General features: G+C 35.2%; 1 protein-coding gene across 1 annotated transcript; it reads left to right on the plus strand.

Moving 5' to 3' along the window:
- Nucleotides 1–686: 686 nt before the first annotated feature.
- Nucleotides 687–12,474, plus strand: Tmed7 (transmembrane p24 trafficking protein 7). The gene is made up of 3 exons (XM_046465834.2): nucleotides 687–1,168; nucleotides 5,788–6,033; nucleotides 9,438–12,474. Exons 1-3 carry the CDS (start codon nucleotides 974–976, stop codon nucleotides 9,672–9,674), a joined length of 678 nt encoding a protein of 225 aa, XP_046321790.1. The 5' UTR covers nucleotides 687–973; the 3' UTR covers nucleotides 9,675–12,474.
- Nucleotides 12,475–19,893: the final 7,419 nt, after the last annotated feature.

Here is a 19,893-nt window from a genome sequence, read left to right on the forward strand (position 1 = left end):
TCCTTATCAGAAATATATCCTTAATAACTAACTAGTTTGGGTTATTTGAAAAGTGGAATGTGCTTGATGATAGGTATGCTCAATAAATGATTATTTTTATTTTTAAAAAGCTTATCTAATGCTTGCCATGTGCCAACCACTCTTTCAGGTGCTTTTTTCAAATAATGAAATCTTATAATAATCCTCCATAGTAGATACTATCATTATTCTCATTTAACAGATGCAAAGACTGAGGCAGAGTGTTTAAGCAACCGGCCCAAGGTTAGATGGCCAGGAGGTAGAGAGCAAGAATTAGAACCCTCGCAGTCTGCAGTCTTTGCCAGGCTACGTACTTAAAACATTAATTATTACTTATAGGAAAACTCTGCAAATTGCAAAGCGCTCTACTACCAGCCTCAGAGCTTCACTCAGAGCTTCCCTGACACTCAAAACCCAGTAGCACATAATTACTTGCTTCCTGAAAGTTGAGCGGTACCCCGACGGGCACCTCCAATGCAATGGTCGGCCCTACCCCCTCTCTTGGCCCCTCCCCACCCATTTACTACGATGGCCCCGCCCCTCGTCCCGAGTTGCAGCGAAGGCACCGAGGACGCCTCCCGGGCTTCCACGTACACACTCCAGTGCCTTTCCTCCTTTGAGAACACATCCGGGTCGCTGGAGCAGGTGCCTCAGGCCCCGCCCCTTCCCTTCAAGCCCTTACTCCCACTTCCGGCCATCTCAGGCCTTTTCCGCTGTTTCTCTGAAGGCTTTCTCCTTACTCTCCGGGTGGTTCTTTGACCGTGGCCCAGCCCCTTCGCGCCCCTCTTCCGAATCCGGCGGCTTGCTGTCACCCCACACCTCCCTGATACTCGAGACGGCTCTTGCGTGCGTCCTCTGAGGGCGCCTCGGACTGAGGCCTGCCGCGCGCGGTGATTCCGCGCAGACCTGACCCCGCGTCTCAGCGCAGCTCCGTCGAGGCCGCCGCCGTCTCGGGATGCCACGGCCGGGGTCTGCGCAAGGCTGGGCGGCTGCCGCCGGCCGTTGGGGCTGCTGGCTTCTCGCGCTGCTACTGCTGCTGGTTACGGGGCCCGGCGGCGCCTCCGAAATTACCTTCGAGCTGCCGGACAACGCCAAGCAGTGCTTCTACGAGGACATAGCACAGGGCACCAAGTGCACCCTCGAGTTCCAGGTACCACGGGCCTGAGAGGCCCCGCGCCCCAGCTCGCCGCGGCTCCTGGGTCGCGACTGTAACCTGCAGGGGTGCCTCCCTCCTGTCCGCGTTTCTCCGTTCTTTGGCTAGTTCAAGAATCACCTCTAGGTAGCTGATGCAGGGCATTTGGCTTTCCTTTTCTAAACCTTGGACAGGAGACATTTAAGACCGGATATTAAGATATGTGAATTCCAGAAATGCTTCCGCTAGCTGTGACTTTTTTTGCCCATTCTTCTGTGTCCTTCATTTTAAAGCCTATTGAACTTACTTTCTTAAAAGATTTCCTTAAAAAAAAAAAAAAAGCAATACCTGCTCTAAAATGCCCGATGTCAATCACCCACTCTAATTTACACCTCCACTTTAATCGGATTTGAGGTGCTGCCAGTATTTATTTCATTGTTTTTCAGTTTTTCCGGTGATATTAGGACTCTTGGTTAATGCATTTCTCTCATTCTAAGAACTCCATTAGAAGCATCCGCAAAAGGTGTAGAAAAAAATTGTAATAAATTAGAGGCCCCTTCTCATCTTCGGGATTGTGTTAAAAAAAAAAAAAAGGAACTTTAGTCAACAGAATGTGATGTCTTTAGTTGAGTAAAACTAATGTTTCAATTTTCACTCATAGGCTCATTTAGCATTTTAGCAGCTATTGAGGGTTAAGTCCTGGTGATACAGAAATGACTTAGGATTGCTGTCATCATTTTTTTATTCCCCTCTCATCCTACCCTTTTTAATTAGTACCTGCCTATTCACAAACTTGGTTTTTGGTGTTGGTGGTGATGTTGCTGTGGTGGTACTGGGGATTGAACCCAGTGGCACTCTATTCCTGAGCTACATCCCCCTCCTTTTTTATTTTTTATTTTGAGACAGGGTCTTGCTAAGTTTCCCAAGCTGTGGCGTGGAACTTGGCAATTTTCCTGCTTCAGCCTTCCAAGTTGGAATTACAGGCTTGTGCCCCTGTGCCCCATTTAGTGTATTTTAAGAGCAGGAAATAAGGAATATGTGATCTAGTCTTTGGAATCATGGAAGGCTCCTTTAGAAAATAATTTTAATGGTGAACTTTAAAGAATGAGTTGTAAATACTTTGATAAGAGAGATGGAAATAACTTATGATAGGAGTGAACCTAGAGAATTTGAGAACCACAGAGAGGTCATTATGGTCAGGAATAAAGAGCCAAAGGAAGGGAGTTCAGCAGGGGCCTGAACATGTAGAGTCTTGCTGGTCATGTTGGGTTTTTTAGTTTTACTTAGTAATATGAGATGCCATCAGAGGGTTTTAAGTAGTTCAGTGATGTTGAGGTAGGATAGAGGAGTGAAAATATGATCAACATAGGATGCATGGATTATAACTTAAGTAAGGTAGAAAGGGTGGGTAAGGTGTTTCAGAGAAGACCTGTAAGGCTAATGAGGAGACTGTGATGTCCAGGCAAGAACTGATAGAGGCTTAGATTAGAGTGGTAGCAGTGGGGAAGGAGTAAAATGAAAGGATTGGAGATAATGTAATAATAGGTAAAATCAGTAGGACTTGGTAATGATTTGGCTATAGTGCTTGAGGGAGAAGAGGCTAAGGATAACTCTTAGGCTTGCTTCACTTTATGGATTAAGACCAGGAGACAAAAAAGAAGATAGCAGGAATTGTACTATAAGTGTAATCTAAAATTTCCTTTATTTTGAATTTAATAAACATTTCTTGAATGCATATATATATAGATGTTGTCTATATGTTGAGGATGCTATTAGAGCTAACAAATTAGCATCTGTTATGTGTATATAGTATGCCAAGTGTTTAGGTGTATTTGTTAATTCTCAAGAAATTTTTTTTTTTTGAGGGGTTACCAGGAATTGAACTCCGAGGCACTCAACCACTGAGCCACATCCCAGGCCTAGTTTGTATTTTATTTAGAGACAAGGTCTCACTGAGTTGCTTAGTGCCTCACTAAATTGCTGAGGCTGGCTTTGTTTTGGGGGTTTTTTGTTTGTTTGGTGGTGCTGGGGATTGAACCCAGGGCCTTGTGCATGCAAGGCAAGCACTCTACCAACTGAGCTATATTCCCAGCCTCCCCTAAAGCTGGCTTTGAACTCATGATCCTTCTGTCTCAGCCTCCTGAGCAGCTGGGATTACAGGTGTGTGCCACCACATCCAGCAGGAAATCTTGATGTGAAATAGAGTTTTTATTCTTGTTTTATTGGTGAGACTCAGGCATAGATTGGATAAGACCCAAAGTCACCAAACTTAAAAGCAACAGAAGCAATTGTACAATCCCAGGTTAAACTTTTAACTATTTTATTATATTACCTCACAAAGATAAGAGTTACTTTTTAAAAAATATTTTATTTATTTTTTAGTTTTTGGCGGACACAACATCTTTTGTTTGTATGTGGTGCTGAGGATTGAACCTGGGCCGCACGCATGCCAGGCGAGTGCACTACCGCTTGAGCCACATGCTCAGCCCTGATAAGAGTTACTTTGACCTCAAAGAGCTTTCATAGACAATTAGAGTTATATAAATGCCAAAATAAAAGTGTGTACAAGGTAGAACAATGGCAGAGAGCAGAAGGAACATTAAGGGAAATTTAATTGAGGAGCTGATGTTTGGCTAAGTCTAGAAGGATAAATAGAATTTAAATGCTCTATGATATGACAGAGGAAGGAGAAAGGGGCACTCTAGGCAGATGTATTTCTGAGAGTTCTAGCAGGCCTGAAATTAGCCTGAACTCTTACACAAAATTTGTATGCGGTACTGCAATACACTGAATAGTAATAGTTTTGCTTTGTAAATGTGGGTCTCAGGGCTTTGTGGGTGATTTGTATCAGTTTGTCAACATTTTTTATTTTTTCATATCAACAAGATAGATGATTTGCACTGGGTTTCTTTGAGGACTGCCCCCTCCCCCGCCAAAGGCTATTATTGAGACTGTTTGCTTAGTAAGAATATGCCTGCCTATGTAACAGAGTATTTAAAAACCCAGCCTACATTCTATTTTGGGTTCCCTGGCTCTGAGGTATTGTTTGCACTTTAGAATAGTTCCTGATCTGAGAGAGATCTTGACTACAGACCTCACGGGGAAGAAAAGGAGCCCACACCTGACCTCTCCAGACAGCCTTTGTCAATGATGTTTTGTATTGTACTCTTTACCTGTAGTAAACTATCTATTTGCAAGCATTCTTGAGTAAACAAATGTTATTGAAATGCCACTGTCAGTGCAGATGTGAAGCAAAAGTTCAGAGAACTTCTGGTAGTCTGGTATTTTAGGAACACAGAACGAGCAAGGTTATGAACAAAAGAGATGCCAAGGCTACAGGAGGAACAGGAGAATGGTACACCATTAAACAGGTTGGGATTTTTGGTAGGCCATGTGAATTGTCAAAAGGTTTCTAAATGAGTACTAAGTGCAAGGACAGCATAGCCCCTGCTACATTACAGCCCAAAATGGGAGTAAGGCCAAAGCAAAAAACCCAGAGTTAGGGGGAGAAGAGATTAGATTGTGGAAAGACCTTTTAGGAAATTATAACAACAGCGTATTGTGGATTAGGAATGGGACAGGGGCTGGGGATGTGGCTCAAGCGGTAGCGCACTCACCTGGCATGCGTGCGGCCCAGGTTCGATCCTCAGCACCACATACAAACAAAGATGTTGTGTCTGCTGAAAACTAACATAAATAAATAAATAAATAAATAAATAAAAGGAATGGGACAAATTTGAAAGAGGCAGTAAGATCAAGAAATTTCTGTCATTGTTTGGACAGGTAGGAACACTTAAGTTTGGGATGATCTGCAGTTCCAATCATAGGTGACCAGAGAGGTTTAATAGGGTACTATTAACTGGAATAGGATTATTTGTTTGTTATGATGAAAGAAAGGTGGAGTAATGATCAGTTTTGATACTATACAGTTTTTATGTATGTATTTGATTACTCAAAATATAATGATTGAGGATGAATAATTGATTATATCAAAATGAAGTCATTATTTTTGCCTGGAGAAAAGATTATTGACTTTTTTGGGGTGTGATAAATGCCCACTTGATGAGACACTTTTTTAATCTCAAAACATTTCATATGTAAATATTTACATATTTTTACAATTCCCTAAGTACATAATTTTATTATCAAAATGATCCTGTAACATAGTTCAATTAGTTGTCACCTCTCTTTAGTGATGAAAGGTCACATAAATAGCAGATCTTTCTTTGAAGTCCAAATTTGACCTCTTTGTTATAAGGATGTAGAATGTAAATATTATGTTAACCAGGAGAGTTGAAGCTTAAAAATAACAAGCTTGTTCACCTAGGCTCATGGTAGTTAGGAACTCTCAAACCTAATGCCTCTTCCTCATCACTTCTTTCTAAATTAAGTGATATGTTCGACTCATATTTACTAGCACAGTTGTCTGAGTAGTTTAAAGGGCAGTTTCTATAAAGCTTTAATTTAATTGAAATCTCCTTTCAAGTTTCATCCACTGATGAAAATTAAAAACTGTAAAATTGTCTTTGACAGAGAAAGTCCTTTGCCCATACATAACCTTATTACCATCTTAACAGGAAACCTGGCTAATTTCTCAAGCTCATGAGTTGCAGTGATTTTTTTTCTCTCTCTCATAGGTGATTACTGGCGGTCATTATGATGTAGATTGTCGATTAGAAGATCCTGATGGTAAAGTGTTATACAAAGAGATGAAGAAACAGTATGATAGTTTCACCTTTACAGCTTCCAAAAATGGAACATATAAGTTTTGCTTCAGCAATGAATTTTCTACTTTCACACATAAAACCGTATATTTTGATTTTCAAGTTGGAGAAGACCCACCTTTGTTTCCTAGTGAGAACCGAGTCAGTGCTCTTACCCAGGTAAATTAAAAGTTAGCAAAATAATGTTGATATGTTTAAAAAAAAGAAGTAAATTGTAACTTAATATCATGCATGAATTCATTGGTGAATATAGAATTTTGACATTTTAACACAATCTTTGAAACTTAATTCTTAAGGTAGATTAGTCATTTCACAGACAGCTTCATATTTTATGTAGAAAATCAATGTTAAGATTTTTATGAACATTTAAGTGTAAAGAAAGGAAGAAGCATTAAAATAAGAGATTATTGTTAGTTTTCCATTGTTGAAACAAAATATCTTGAGATAAAAGGAGAAAAGGTTTATATTAGCTCCCTGTTTCAGAGATTTCTCTCCATGGTTGCTGACTGTACTATTTTTTTTTGGGGGGGGGGGGGCATGTGGAGAGACAGAATATCATAACTGGGAGCACTTGTCAAAGCAAAGCTGCTTACTTCATGGCAGCTAGGAAGCAAAATGAAAAAGGGTAAGGGACCTAGGTTCCAATATCTCCTTCAAAGGCATGCCCCGGTGACCTAACTTCCTCCCACTAAGCCCCTATCTCCTAAAGGTTCCATCACCTCCCAGTAGCACCACAGACTGGCAATCAAGCGTTTAGCCTATGGACTTTTGGGGAATATTTAAGATCTAAACCATTACAGTCACTAAGATAGAAACATCAATAGTAAAGGAATCTTAGGAAGGCTACTCAGTGTTCTGATGCATTTTCTGTACCTGTGAATACCTTGGTAGGTTGGTGTAATAGGAAGCAAAATGATGCCTAAATTAATATGTAAATATACCACACAGTAGTCTATATCATACTTACTCAAAATAAATTTGCTATAACTTAAGATAAAATGTTGAAGATTAATTATAAATCATCTAACAATAGTTATTGAAGGTAAATTTGATTTTGTTTTTTAAAAAGGTTAATAAGAGAAAGATAGTGAAAGAAATTTAAAGCCAGTGAGTAGATATTGCTTAGGTGATGAGAAGTTTTATTTCCAGTTCAAATACAGTATAAGCTTAGATTATATCTAAAAGGTAACTTAATAAGTTATCAGAAGAAATTATTTGCCACGTATTTGTTAAACTCCGCGTTTAGAAATTCTATTGAGTCTCTTGCTAACGTCCAGGTGATAGAGGCAGTTAGAAAAATGTATAAATTTTTATATGTGCTTTAATTCATAAACCTAGTGTAAGCATTAACAAGATACATTCAAATGCTCTTATTTTTATAAAGTTCTCTTTAGGATTCTGTGTGAAAGGCACTTTGCTTAGTAAACTGATTTTTTCCTTGGGATTATTGTTTATAGCTTAACCTATATCTAGTTTTTAGTGAATTTTAACTTACATAAGAAAGTAGCTATTCTATAAACTTAAGCGGGTAAATAGGAAATGAGTGCTTTACTGTAAAGCAGTTTAGCCTCCTTTATTCGTATCACATTTTTAATCTTTGTCTCATTTTTCTACTTTCAAAAAGCTAGTAAATTTCATATAGTAGGGTTACTCATATAGCAATTATTTATACTTTAAAATTGAGAAAAATCTCAGCTAATAAGTGGAGAATAAATGAATGAATTTCACTCTCACCATTTGTTATCCATTAATAATGCAATAGATCTAGAATAGGCAGGCACTGCTAAAATCATAAGATGAAAGGCTGATAAGAAACTTTGTAATGGATGGATTGAACTGATATCACTTAAATCTAATGGTCATTCTCCAGTGGAGAAAAAATCAACATTATGTACATTGTGATCATGTGCTATAAGAAGTATACAACATTATGAGGAGTTCCCTGCTCAGAACATTACACCTAAATTCCATCAAGTCTCCAACTCCACCTGTCAATTTTCAGTAATTACAGAAGATAAGAGAACATCATGGGAATGCAATCAGCAGAATCCAGGAAGTGGGAAATACCATAGGTCCTCTACCCAGTTTCTTCAACAAATAGATAACAAAGGAAACAAATAGATAACAAAGGAAAAGAAACTAAAGGTTAAAGAAACTTTAAAAACTGGTGTTGACCTTATTTGAACTCCAATTTGAAAATAACTTTGAGATATTAGAGGAAATTTGAAAGCAAATTTGCATTTATTGACTTGCTAGAACTATTTTCAATTATGTGTAATGCCATTGGAGTTACTTTTGAGAGGTTTTTTAAGTGTTATCTTTTAGAACTGAAGTGTAAAAATATTTGTAGCTGCAATGATAAAATATCTGGGATTTGCTTAAAATGATTGAGGAAAATAGGTGGGGAGAATATAGATGAAACAAGATTAGCTCTGTGTTAATAATTACTGATATGGAGTTCATTGTACTATTCTTTGTACTTTTGAATATGTATGAAAATTTCCACTTTAAAAGTGTAAAAAAAAAAATCCTGCACATCTCAAAAATTATATGAATTCATGTAACTTAGTTCCTTAATGTCTGTGATTTTTCTCTACTCTGGCAGTTCTTAATCCAAATTCCTGGAGAGGATTCAGAAGGATTTTACACATTCTGAATTTGTGTCAAATCCTTGCTTTTATTTGTACTTGCCAAGTGCAGAACCCTTGAACTACATTTCATTTTGAGAATTCATAGAAAGCAAAGAAATGCTAGAAGCACCTCTTTCTCTGTCCTTAGAGGTTACTTGTTTTAGAACAGTTTTGGTAATTTTTTATTCCTAGGGACCTCAACAGAACAAGAACAACAAAAACATATGAGTATTCTAATAGATAAATCCAATTTGTCAACATTATACTTTCTCACATTTTTAAAGCACCTTTAATTGAATTTTTTATAATTATTCCTGTCATACTTTCATTGGTAGAACTTTATTAAATGTTTAAATTACTTTCTCATCTCTGCATACCTTAATTAGAATTAAGGCAAATTCAGATTTTTTTTAATTCTTAATACATGGTTTGTGAAATAAAATAGTAATAAAGTATGTGTTTCATCACTGGATTAAAGTTTTAAGCAATAAAAAAATATTAAACCCTGGTATAAAAAAAATTAGACACAAATATTTTAAATAACTTTGATGAACTCAATCTGTTTTTATGCTATTCTTCCTAATTCTTTGAAGAATTTGAGCTTGGAAGTCTATAGCTACCAACCTTAGCTAGTAAGTATTTCTGGTTGTTAACTTAGTATTCAGTCTACCACCTTACTAACACCACACCTGTGTTAGGGATAGACAACTGCTTCATAGTATCTCTAGGCTTACAGTTGGTCGTTGGGGGAATGAGTAGAAGAGTTACATTGCCAGGACAGCTGAGGTAAAAGTGAGTGAAAGATTGAGTGCCAGTTTATGAGATTGTTAATATAATGAGGAATTGAGATCAAATTGAAAGTTAAGATGAATATGCTAGATATGGAGTGTATAGAAAGTACTAAATATACTAACTGAAAATATTTCTCTTTAGATGGAGTCTGCCTGTGTTTCCATTCATGAAGCTCTCAAGTCTGTCATTGACTATCAGACTCATTTCCGATTGAGAGAAGCTCAAGGCCGAAGTCGAGCAGAAGATCTAAATACAAGAGTGGCCTATTGGTCAGTAGGAGAAGCCCTCATTCTTCTGGTGGTTAGCATAGGGCAGGTATTTCTTCTGAAAAGCTTTTTCTCAGATAAAAGAACCACCACAACTCGTGTTGGATCATAACTACTTTTTAAGAGTTGATGCACCATTGCCACTGTAATATTACTGTCCTCTAATTTTAGGTACTGAAGAACTTAATATTGGCAACATTTTAAAATTTTACTCATGCAATTGTTGGGAGAGATGTACAATGCATATCCCCAAACTGTGGAAAGGACACCTTTTTTAATTTGTAAAGATGGAAAAACTTTGGAACTTACTTTGGGCTATTCATGTTAAATACTCAACACCAATGACCTACTTTTTTTTCTTGGTTGTTTGTATCTACTCTTCACACACTAAACTTTGGTATTTTGATTCCTTTTAGCCATTTAAAAGTACTTTTCTTATAGGTAGTTGATATTTTAAAAACCTTAAATTTAATCTCTACATGTGTTATGGAGGGAGAAAACTGCCTTTAAATTGTTTATAGTGAATAAAGTTGTTTTTAAGAAAACCAAATGTGATTAACTGTAGCCCAAGCCCTATTCTGCACTGCTTAATTTTATGGGGGGAAAAAATCTACCATAGAAATGTTAGTTAACATTGATACAATTTTTAATTGATATATCATAGTATAATTTATTTCTCACTAGCTTGTAAAAATATCAGATTTTTGTTTTGGGGTTTATTCTGTGATTTATAACTAGCTCTATATATGGTTTTCTTTTTTTATATAAAGGCATTCTTACACTTCAAACAGTGGTTTCTGTAGCAAAATAGAGTTTATACAGACTTTAAAGATGAGAATGTTGTAATGGTAGAATAATTTGAGACACTACAGTGGGGGCAAATGAAACAGGAAAATTTGTAGTGAGTTATCTGCACTCATTACATTTCCAGTGCTTTTACTAAGAAAAAAGTTTAATTGACTAGTACCTACCCTTTTGTGGCTTTAATGTCTTCAAGTCATTTCCAGCTTAAATTGACAATTGTAATTTAGTATCACATAAGTGCCATATATTTTATCCTCATAGGTGTGATGCACTGAGAAGTTTGTTTGTTTTTTTTTTTTTTTTCCCTATCTTTGCTTTCCTTTTTGTTTTACACATTTTGTTTCTATAATCTCTGGTTAGCAACCCTAAAATGATTTAAAATTGAGAATGCTATGTGTGTGTTCTATTTAATAATTTTTATTGATCTTCATTTAATGAGAAATAGCTCATTCTTTACAATATAGGTTTTAGACTGTTTGTATCTTATAACATGTATGGATTAAGCTAATTGAAATAAAGACTTTTTTCCAAATATTTCAGAATAGAATACAAGACAATGCAAAATTGTGTAGCTATTTAAGGATTTTCTGGTGTTTAAAAAACAAAAATTGCAATTGTTTTTCTTCTGTGCCTCCCTTCTTCACCCAAAGTGATAACTACTAAACAAGACTGTCATATTGTAGACTTTGATATGTGATACCATAGAACATTGATTGAATAACAGTTCTAGTCACTTAACCATTACTGACTAGATGCTGACTCTTAATTCTAAGATGACTTAAAATGCATATATATATACACACACATATAAATACTTATATATGTATATAAGTATATATATAAGTATATATATATATATATACACTTCTGCATGTAAGAACAAAATGAATTCAAGTTATCATGCTTGCTAATATCAGATGTCACAGTGTAGAAAGGGGTGAACATGTTTTCAACCCTTTAATATTCTTAAAGACCAAGTAGCTATTCCTTAAACAAAATTTATCAATGGATTAAGAAGAGAAGTTTTGCAGATTTATTTTTATTCAGGTTCTTGTGTCAAAGTTGTCCTTCAGCTTTGTAAGCATCCCTTCATGTTTAGATATGGAAGTTTTGAGCACTAATGTTAATGTGATTGATAAGTATGGATATATATAAAATGACATTTTCTGGTTGCCCATGCACTCTAATGGCTTTGATACTTACACAATAATTAAACAGAGTCAGGTATAGATCTTGCCAAGTTTGGCATAGATAGTGCACTCATTTAACCTGTGCCTCTCCAAACTTCATGATATCAGACTATTATCACCATTTTTGATGGAACTATTGAGATATATTAAAGTTTTTGAAATCGCCCCTGTTATCTTGTTGAAAATAGTTGAGTGTTAGTCTAATCTCTCCATAGCTGACTAAATTTTGACAGCTATCTAATTAACTGGGTATGTAAATATAAATTTAAAAATACATATCCAAGACATAAATGCTAAATAACATTTTATTTTCTTCCTCCTACTACATAGTCTGCAGCTCATTTTTTTTTTTTTTAATTCTTTCATAATTTGTTGCAGCAGTTTGAATTTCCCAAGTATTTATGTTTGGGCATATGACTCAGAATACATATTTGAATATGATAGTTGTATATATTTTTAAAGTAGAATAAATAATGGGAAGCAACTTGATACACAGGTTTATACTAAAATTTCAACTGAGTGAAGATACATTTTAAAATGTTACTTTATTCTGTACATTCTTTTTCTATTAAAGAAACATGGTTTTTGGTTTACAGCTTTCATCTGGGCTTGATGATAATCAGCTTCGAAAATACAGTGGATTGAAAAGCAGTTTTATTCTTTGAAAGATTTCATTGAAATGTCTGTACTATCTGTTTCCTTTTGGTTTGTAAACGTATATAGCATTTATAGTTGAATAGGACAAAGCGGACCCTATGAATTTTGTTTTCAAAAATTAAATTAATATATAAATAATTCAAAGGGGTTTTTCATTTACTTTTAAAAAGAAAAAAAAATAATTTCTCTAAGTTAACAGATGTTGGTTCCACGGAATTGCACCCATCATTTTCTCATAGAATAAAAGAATCTTTCAGCAAACTGACTTCACTTGTTTCTGTCAGGATTTAAATCTTTCTAAAGCTCCTTATAAACACATACTTTGGAGTAGTTCTGTAACAAGAGTAATCATTTATTTGGTATTTCATTAAGCTCTCTGAGGGACTAACCAAGAAAGACAGTTAAAGAAGCACATTGCCTCATTTTGTATCTACTCTTTGCATTTCTTATTGAAAGTCTATCTGGGTGAAAGACACAGGCCATCAATTGCTCTGAAAGACTCTTAAATTTTTAAGTAAATTAACTTTTAAGTTGTATAACATCCAGGAGCATTGATTATGTTTTTCCCCCTTTTCCTTCATAATGCAACCAGGTGAAAACATCTGGTTCCTAGGCACAGCTCTGCAAAAATAGCAAGGAAATGATAGTAAATATAAGTTAACATTTGTTGAATGCTTACCCTGGGCTAGGTGCTACACTAAGTATTTTACTTACTTATACATTTCCTTTTTGCACTAATCTTATGAATTAGTATATCAGGAATCTGAGACATAGAGGTTACAAAATCTCATATAACACAGATATTAGCAGAGTCTGAAATGAACCTTAGTTCATTAGTCAGTCTCCAGAGCCCTTCTTTCTCAGCCCCTATACAGGATTGCCTAAATACCAATTTGGATAAATCTGTCATAGAGGTTCAGTGCTTAGGAGTCATACCAAGTTGAATCATGATTGTATGAACTTGCACAAGTTTTCCATGTTTCCATGTCTTCATCTGCTTCAGTATAATAAGAATGAAATATATTTATTAAACATATAGGATGGATGTCTCACATACACAAGCACTGTGTAACTATCTGAGTAACTATCTTTCTCATCAGTCCAATTCTAAATCTTCAGTTATGTTCTTAATGTGGCATCTATTTATATGGTTCTTAACCTGTGACACTAATATGAAAGTGTTTAGATGTTTATCACCAACATAATAGTCTGCTAGAAGTTTAAAAAATGAAGATAGTCTGACCTTTAGGAACATAACTTGGTTATGTTAGGTTAGCTATGTGAACAACAAATATGACTGAAGTATTAGAGCAGAATGGACTTTAGGGGTCCGAGGTATTTCAAAGCTTCTAGAGGAAGAAGAGAATAGATAGATCAAAAGACTTATTCTTTAATGAGTTTAACTTCACATTCCACAAAGGACACCAATGGTTGTGTGGCTATGCCAGTCAATGAGCTGTTTAATTTCCTATTTATTCATGGAGTATTATCCAGTTCCTGTTACTACAGATTGGAAAGCTTATTGGGGTTGGGGATGTGGCTCAAGCGGTAGCGCGCTCGCCTGGCATGCGTGTGGCCCGGGTTCGATCCTCAGCACCACATACAAAGATGTTGTGTCCGCCGAAAACTAAAAAATAAATATTAAAAAATTCTCTTTCTCTCTCTCTCTCTCTCTCTCTCTCAAAAAAAAAATTTTAAAAAAGAGAAAACTTATTAACAACAATGGAGGTGATGTTTGATCTCTTAAGTAACTTCATCTTGGAATCCATATTCTGGAGGAAAATGCAGGGATGTTATTCTGTGTTTCAGTCCACATTTTTCTACCACACAAGATACTATCATTAGGAATCATTTTTTTTTTTCTTTTTTTTTTTTTTTTTTTCTTTTCCTTTTTTTTTTTTTTTTTTTTTTGTAGTGCTGGGGCCTTGTGCATGCAAGGCAAGCATTTTACCAACTGAGCTATATCCCCAGCCAGGAATCAAATTTCCTGCTGAGATCCAAATTTTTTAGAAGTAGCACTTGTCTGGTATAATCTGTTTTCAGTGCTGATAATTACTGATGATCACTACTATTTAAAAAAGAAAAGGCACCAACGTAAGAATTTGATAATGGTTTAGAGAATAAAATTTCACCATTCATTTTGGCATAGTTCAGCTCTTTATATAGATTTTTACAAACATTTTAAAATAAATTGATATTCTATATAACAAATTTTTAAACTTTTAGAACTTTGAAATCTGTCAATACATATACAATTTAAAGAGAAAATTATGAATTACATTCATATGCAATTCTCAGGTTAAAAAATAAAATTTTATGAGTACCTTAGAAACCTCCCTATGCTTTCCTCGTCACACCCCTGAATCTAGAGATAATCATTGTTCTTGTAATGAAAATAATTTCCTTATTTTTCTATGTATTTTTTAGCTGTTATGTGTACTAGTTCTCACACCTTTTGTTAAAAAAATTTCCAAACCATGACAAACTCTTGCAGAGACAAGTTAGGTATTAGCAATGTCAGATTGTTCAGTGTTTCTTAATGCTTACTTCTGTACATACTTAACTTTTCATCAGCCTATAATAGTTCACTAATCAGTGTCTAGACTGCACTTTTGAGTATGCTGATCGATATCTGCATTCCTTTAAAATGTTACATTCTAATTAATAAGTAAAATGTTACACATTTTGTGACTCTCTCAACATTGAGAGTCATCCATTGTATTAGCTAACTTTGTCTTACTTGTGTACCTGAAACTAGGTGTTTTAAAAGAAGTTTATTTAGCTCACAGTTTTGAAGGTTTAAAGATCCAGATTAAATAATCATATTTGAGAAACTGTGGCTGGAGTATTTGTCAGAGGGATAAATCATACTGAAATACAGGAAGCCAGACATCAAAGAGAAGACAGTCTTGCTTTTTATTATTTTTATAACAGCCCATTCTTTAGGAAAACTATCTTATCTCCACAAAAACTACAAAACTATCTTATCTCCAGGTCAGTGCACCCAATGGCCCAATTACTCAGTAACCCACCTCTTAAAAGATTCTGCCCCATGATAGACCAAGCACATCCAAACTGTGGCATTCATGTTTGTGCTGTGGCTGTGATTTGTTTTCTTCACTGGTAGTAGTCCATCTTAGTAATATACCAAGCTTATATGTCTCTTCTACTGTAATGGTATTTGTATTGTTCCAAGTTTTTTACTATTATGAACAAAGCCACTGTGAACATCCTTGTATGTAAGTTATATTGTACATGCATAGGACCTTGAGAATACATCTAGGAATGGAATGGATGGATATGTGTTTCTTCAACTTCACTAAGTAATACCTAACTTTTCCAAAATAGTTATATGTCAATATTTGCACAACTAGTGTTAGAAAATTCCACATTTGGGGGCTGGGGATGTGGCTCAAGCGGTAGTGCGCTTGCCTGGCATGCGTGCGGCACGGGTTTGATCCTCAGCACCACATACAAACAAAGATGTTGTGTCCGCCGAGGACTAAAAAATAAATATTAAAAAAATTCTCTCTCTCTCTCTCTCTCTCTCTCTCTAAAAGAAAATTTTTAAAAAAAGAAAATTCCACATTTGGTATTGTCAGACTACAAAACTTAAAAAAAAATCCTCTGGATATGTAATGGGTAAATTCCTGATCTGAACATCTGAAATGCACTATCACTCAAACACTTATTAATTTTGAGGCATTTCAGATTTCTGATTAAAGATTTGTAAACAGTAAAACCAAATATTTCAAAATTCAAGAAATAACCAGTCTAAAATACTTCTGGTCCCAAGCATTTCAAATGATGAATATTTAACATGTAACTCCTTATTTAATTTTCATTTCTTTGAATTAAGTATCTCCACATCCTTTGGATTTTCTCTCTAGACAAATCCTGTCCAAACCATTTGGCCATTTTTAAAAATTAGATAGCTTGAATTTTATTTGGAATGTTATTGGTAAAAACAAGTCTTTCTAGACCTTGTTCTTCAAGATTTTGACTACCAGCAGTCCTTTGCAGTTTTGTACAAATTCTACCATTAGTACATCAAATTTCAACTAAAGAATATAAATCTGTTAAGATTATGATTGGAATATATTTAGTCTGTGAACAATTTTCTGTTTATAATAGTGCATTTTCTGGTGAACTAATGTGTAATCTTTCCAGAGTAAAAGTCTTTCTTAAATTCTGATAAAGTTTTATGATTTTCTTCACAGAAGAAGTTCATGTATTTCATTAAATCAATCTTGTTTTCTTAATTCTTCATATTTTTTTGATGCTGTTATAAATGGTATCTTGCCTTTTTTTTTACCCCTCTGTCCTACTAGGGATGGAATTTATGGCCTTGTACATGCTAAGCAAGCACTCTACCACTGAGCTATACCCCACAGCCTTTTTTAAAAATTTCTTTTAAATTTTGAGACAAGGTCTCACTAAGTTGACCAAGCTGACCTCAAACATGTTATCTTCCTCATCTATCTTCCTGAGTAGCTGAGATTACAGGTTATGGCACCATATTTGGCTTAAAAATGGTATCTTTTAAGTTTTTTTATTTTTGTTTGTTGCTGAGATATAATTACATACAGTTTTTTAATTGACTTTACTATTCAGCAACCTTGCCAAATTCTCTTACAGATTCTAGTAATTTATCTGTAGATTCTTTTGACTTTATATATAAAAGTGTGTTTCATCTACAAGTAATAACGAATTTATTTGTCTTTCTGTTCTCGCATCTTTTTTTCTTGTGAAATTGCATTCGTGGGGACCTCCAGCACAATATTGAATAGAACTGATTTTAATAAGCATGGCCTGTTTTTCTTCTATTCTCTGGGAATGCTTTTAAGTCATCCTGTAAGCAAGCATTTTAAAGTCTTTTTATTAAATTTAGAAATGTCTCTTCTAAGTTTGAGAAGTTTTTTAATCATCATAAGTCAGGTTGAGTTTCATCAAAACTTCTTACTATATATTTTGAGAAAAATCATGTTTTTTCTGCCTTTATTCTTTTAATGGGGTCAGTTATATAAATTGGCTTCCTACTATTAAACCAACTGTGTTAAGTCAGCTTTTTGTTGCTGACCAAAATATCCCATTAAAAACAACTTAGAGCAAAAAAAACATTTATTTTGACTTATGGTTTCAGATGTTCAGTCCATAGTCTGCTGGCTCCATTCATTATTCTGAGCCTAAGGTGAGGTGAAGTATTATGATAAAAGGGCACAGCAGAGGAAAGCTGCTCACCTCCCAGTAACAGGGAAGCAAAGAGAAGGAGGAGCCAGGGAACAACACATAATTTCCAAGGGCCATGTACCCAGTGACCTAACTTCCTCCAACCATGACCTGACTGCCTAATTACCGCTGGTTAGCCCATTCAAATTAGGGTGGACTGATTAGGTTATGGTTGTCATAATCTAATTTCATTTTCTGCACTAACAAAGCAGCCAACCTCTTCCTGGAGTAAAACCAACCTAATATGATATGGTTCGTTTGTTTTTACTATTTGGATTTAATTTAAGATTTTTTGCTTAATATCAAGGTTGTATTTATCTTGCAAAATGAGTCAGAAACTGGCTTTCTTTCTATTTAACAGAAGAACTTCTATATGATTTGTATTATCTCTTACTTAAATGCTTAAAGTGAAGTGTTGTTTGGGCCTCATGTTTTCTTTGAGGTGCTGATTTCATTTTCTTTTATCATTAGAGTTCACATTTTTTTTGTTTTTTCTATAATATTGATAAATTGAATGTTCTTAAAAAGTCTTTCCATTTCAATAATCTGTATTTTAAAATTTATTAGTGATGCCAGAGACAGGAACGGAAACTTTAACTCAGTGCTGGTAAAACAGAATCAAATCTAGTGAGCACAAATATACAGACTAAGCTTTAATTCGATGAGGTGGGGGCAGACATCCCTGAATGGAAGAGGAGTCAAAACTGCCCCTGAGCAAAATAACGAGTCAGTCTCTTTTAAAGTAGCTGGGAAGGGTGAAGAAGGGTCTGACATTTTTACGATAATTCAAGAGTTTCTTGTGGGAGACTTGTACCCCTCTGATATTACCTTACACCTGGAGTTTATGATTGATCTGATTAAGAATAAAGGAATGGGACAAGGCATATGTTGTAAAAGTGGAAGAGTAGGAAAATACTTTTAGTTGAGGTTACAGCATGAAAGATTTTAACAAATTAACATTATGAATTAAGGCCCGAGAATTTATGGTATCAGCTGGTATCATTCTATACCTGGTGTTTATGGTTGGTCTTATTAAGACCAGTAGGGGTAGGGAAAGCATGTTAACAGTACTAATTTTGCCAACCATGAACGTGGGATGTCTTTCCATCTTCTAGTATCTTCTTCAATTTCTTTCTTCAGTGTTCTGTTTTTCATTGTAAAGATCTTTTACCTCCCTGTTTAGATTTATTCCTAGGTGTGTGTTTTTGTTGTTTTGTTTTTGAGACTCTTGTAAATGGGGTTGTTTTTCTGATTTCTTTCTCATTTTTGTTTTTGAGACTATTGTGAATGAGGTTGTTTTCCTGGTTTCTTTCTCAGCAGATGCATTATTTGTGTATAGGAGAGCTATTGGTTTTTTATATTGATTTTGTATCCTGCAATTATTTGTATTTTCTTTATTTTTTACTTGATCAGTCTTACCAGTGGTTTATCATTTTATTATTTTTATAGCCAATACTTTTGTTTTTTCTTCTTTGTTATATATGTGTTTTCTGTTTCACTGATTTCAATTTTTTAAAATTTTCTAGGTTGAATTTAATTTGTCATTATGTTATTGTAGTGGATGTTTAGTTCAAATCCTTAATTTTATATTCCAATTCACATATTTAAAGTGTAGAGTTCCCGCCAATTGCTACTTTATCTCCACATTGTTTCTTATGCTATATAATAAATGACAAATTAGAGCATAATTTATTATCATAATCTCTAGGGGTCAAGGATCTAGGCATGGCTCAGCTGGGTCCTCTCTTTTGGGTCCTACCTGGCTTCAGTTAATTCACCTGAGTTTGTTTTCATCTGGAGCCCAGAATCTTCTTCTAAACCCACCTAGTTGACAAAATTCAGTTCCTTACAGCTGTAGAACTGAAGCTACCAACTATTTCAGGTCTCCCTTCTATAAAGACAGTTTACAGCATGACTGTTTGTTTTAAGGACAGCAGGACGACATCTATTTTGAGTCTCTTCTTTAGGGGAAACCCTGATAAGGTCAGATCCACCTAGTATCCCTTACCAGATAATCTCCCTTTCAGTTAACTTAGAGACAACTGCATAGAGAGTTTAATTGCATCTACAAAATCCTTTCACTTTTGTCATAATATCCTGGTAATGTCATAGGAGAAGTGGTGTCTCCAAAGAAGGGTCTGAGGAAGTCCCTGAGGAAAGGAGGAGCTCAACTTAGTACCCAGCATGGTTCTTAGCTTACTTGATGGAAAAGAATTTCATCACACACCACTCAGAAATATGGAAAGAGGTTTGTTTAGGAAAACATAACACATTCATGGGAAAATGAAGGTGATCTCAAGAGAGAGACACACCTTGGGTGTTCCTGGCTCTTCTTTAAAGGAAACTTAATGTGTGTTGGGTATGGAAAGGTATGTAAGAATAATATCAGTCTGGTGATCTCAGGATGATTTATGGTGGTCTGGTCATTCTCAGGACTCTGGGGCTGACATG

Source organism: Marmota monax, unplaced genomic scaffold (assembly GCF_021218885.2).
Source record: "Marmota monax isolate L192 unplaced genomic scaffold, Marmota_monax_Labrador192_F-V1.1 WCK01_AAM20220418_F8-fsc00097, whole genome shotgun sequence".
Taxonomy (NCBI): Eukaryota; Metazoa; Chordata; class Mammalia; order Rodentia; family Sciuridae; genus Marmota; species Marmota monax.

Excerpts from the sequence above, each read along its gene's own strand:
- Tmed7 (XM_046465834.2), top strand. The coding sequence starts at position 974 with ATGCCACGGCCGGGGTCTGCGCAAGGCTGGGCGGCTGCCGCCGGCCGT. Across the intron at positions 1,169-5,787 it reads AGTGCACCCTCGAGTTCCAG|GTGATTACTGGCGGTCATTA; the intron begins GTACCACGGGCC and ends TCTCTCTCATAG. Across the intron at positions 6,034-9,437 it reads GAGTCAGTGCTCTTACCCAG|ATGGAGTCTGCCTGTGTTTC; the intron begins GTAAATTAAAAG and ends ATTTCTCTTTAG.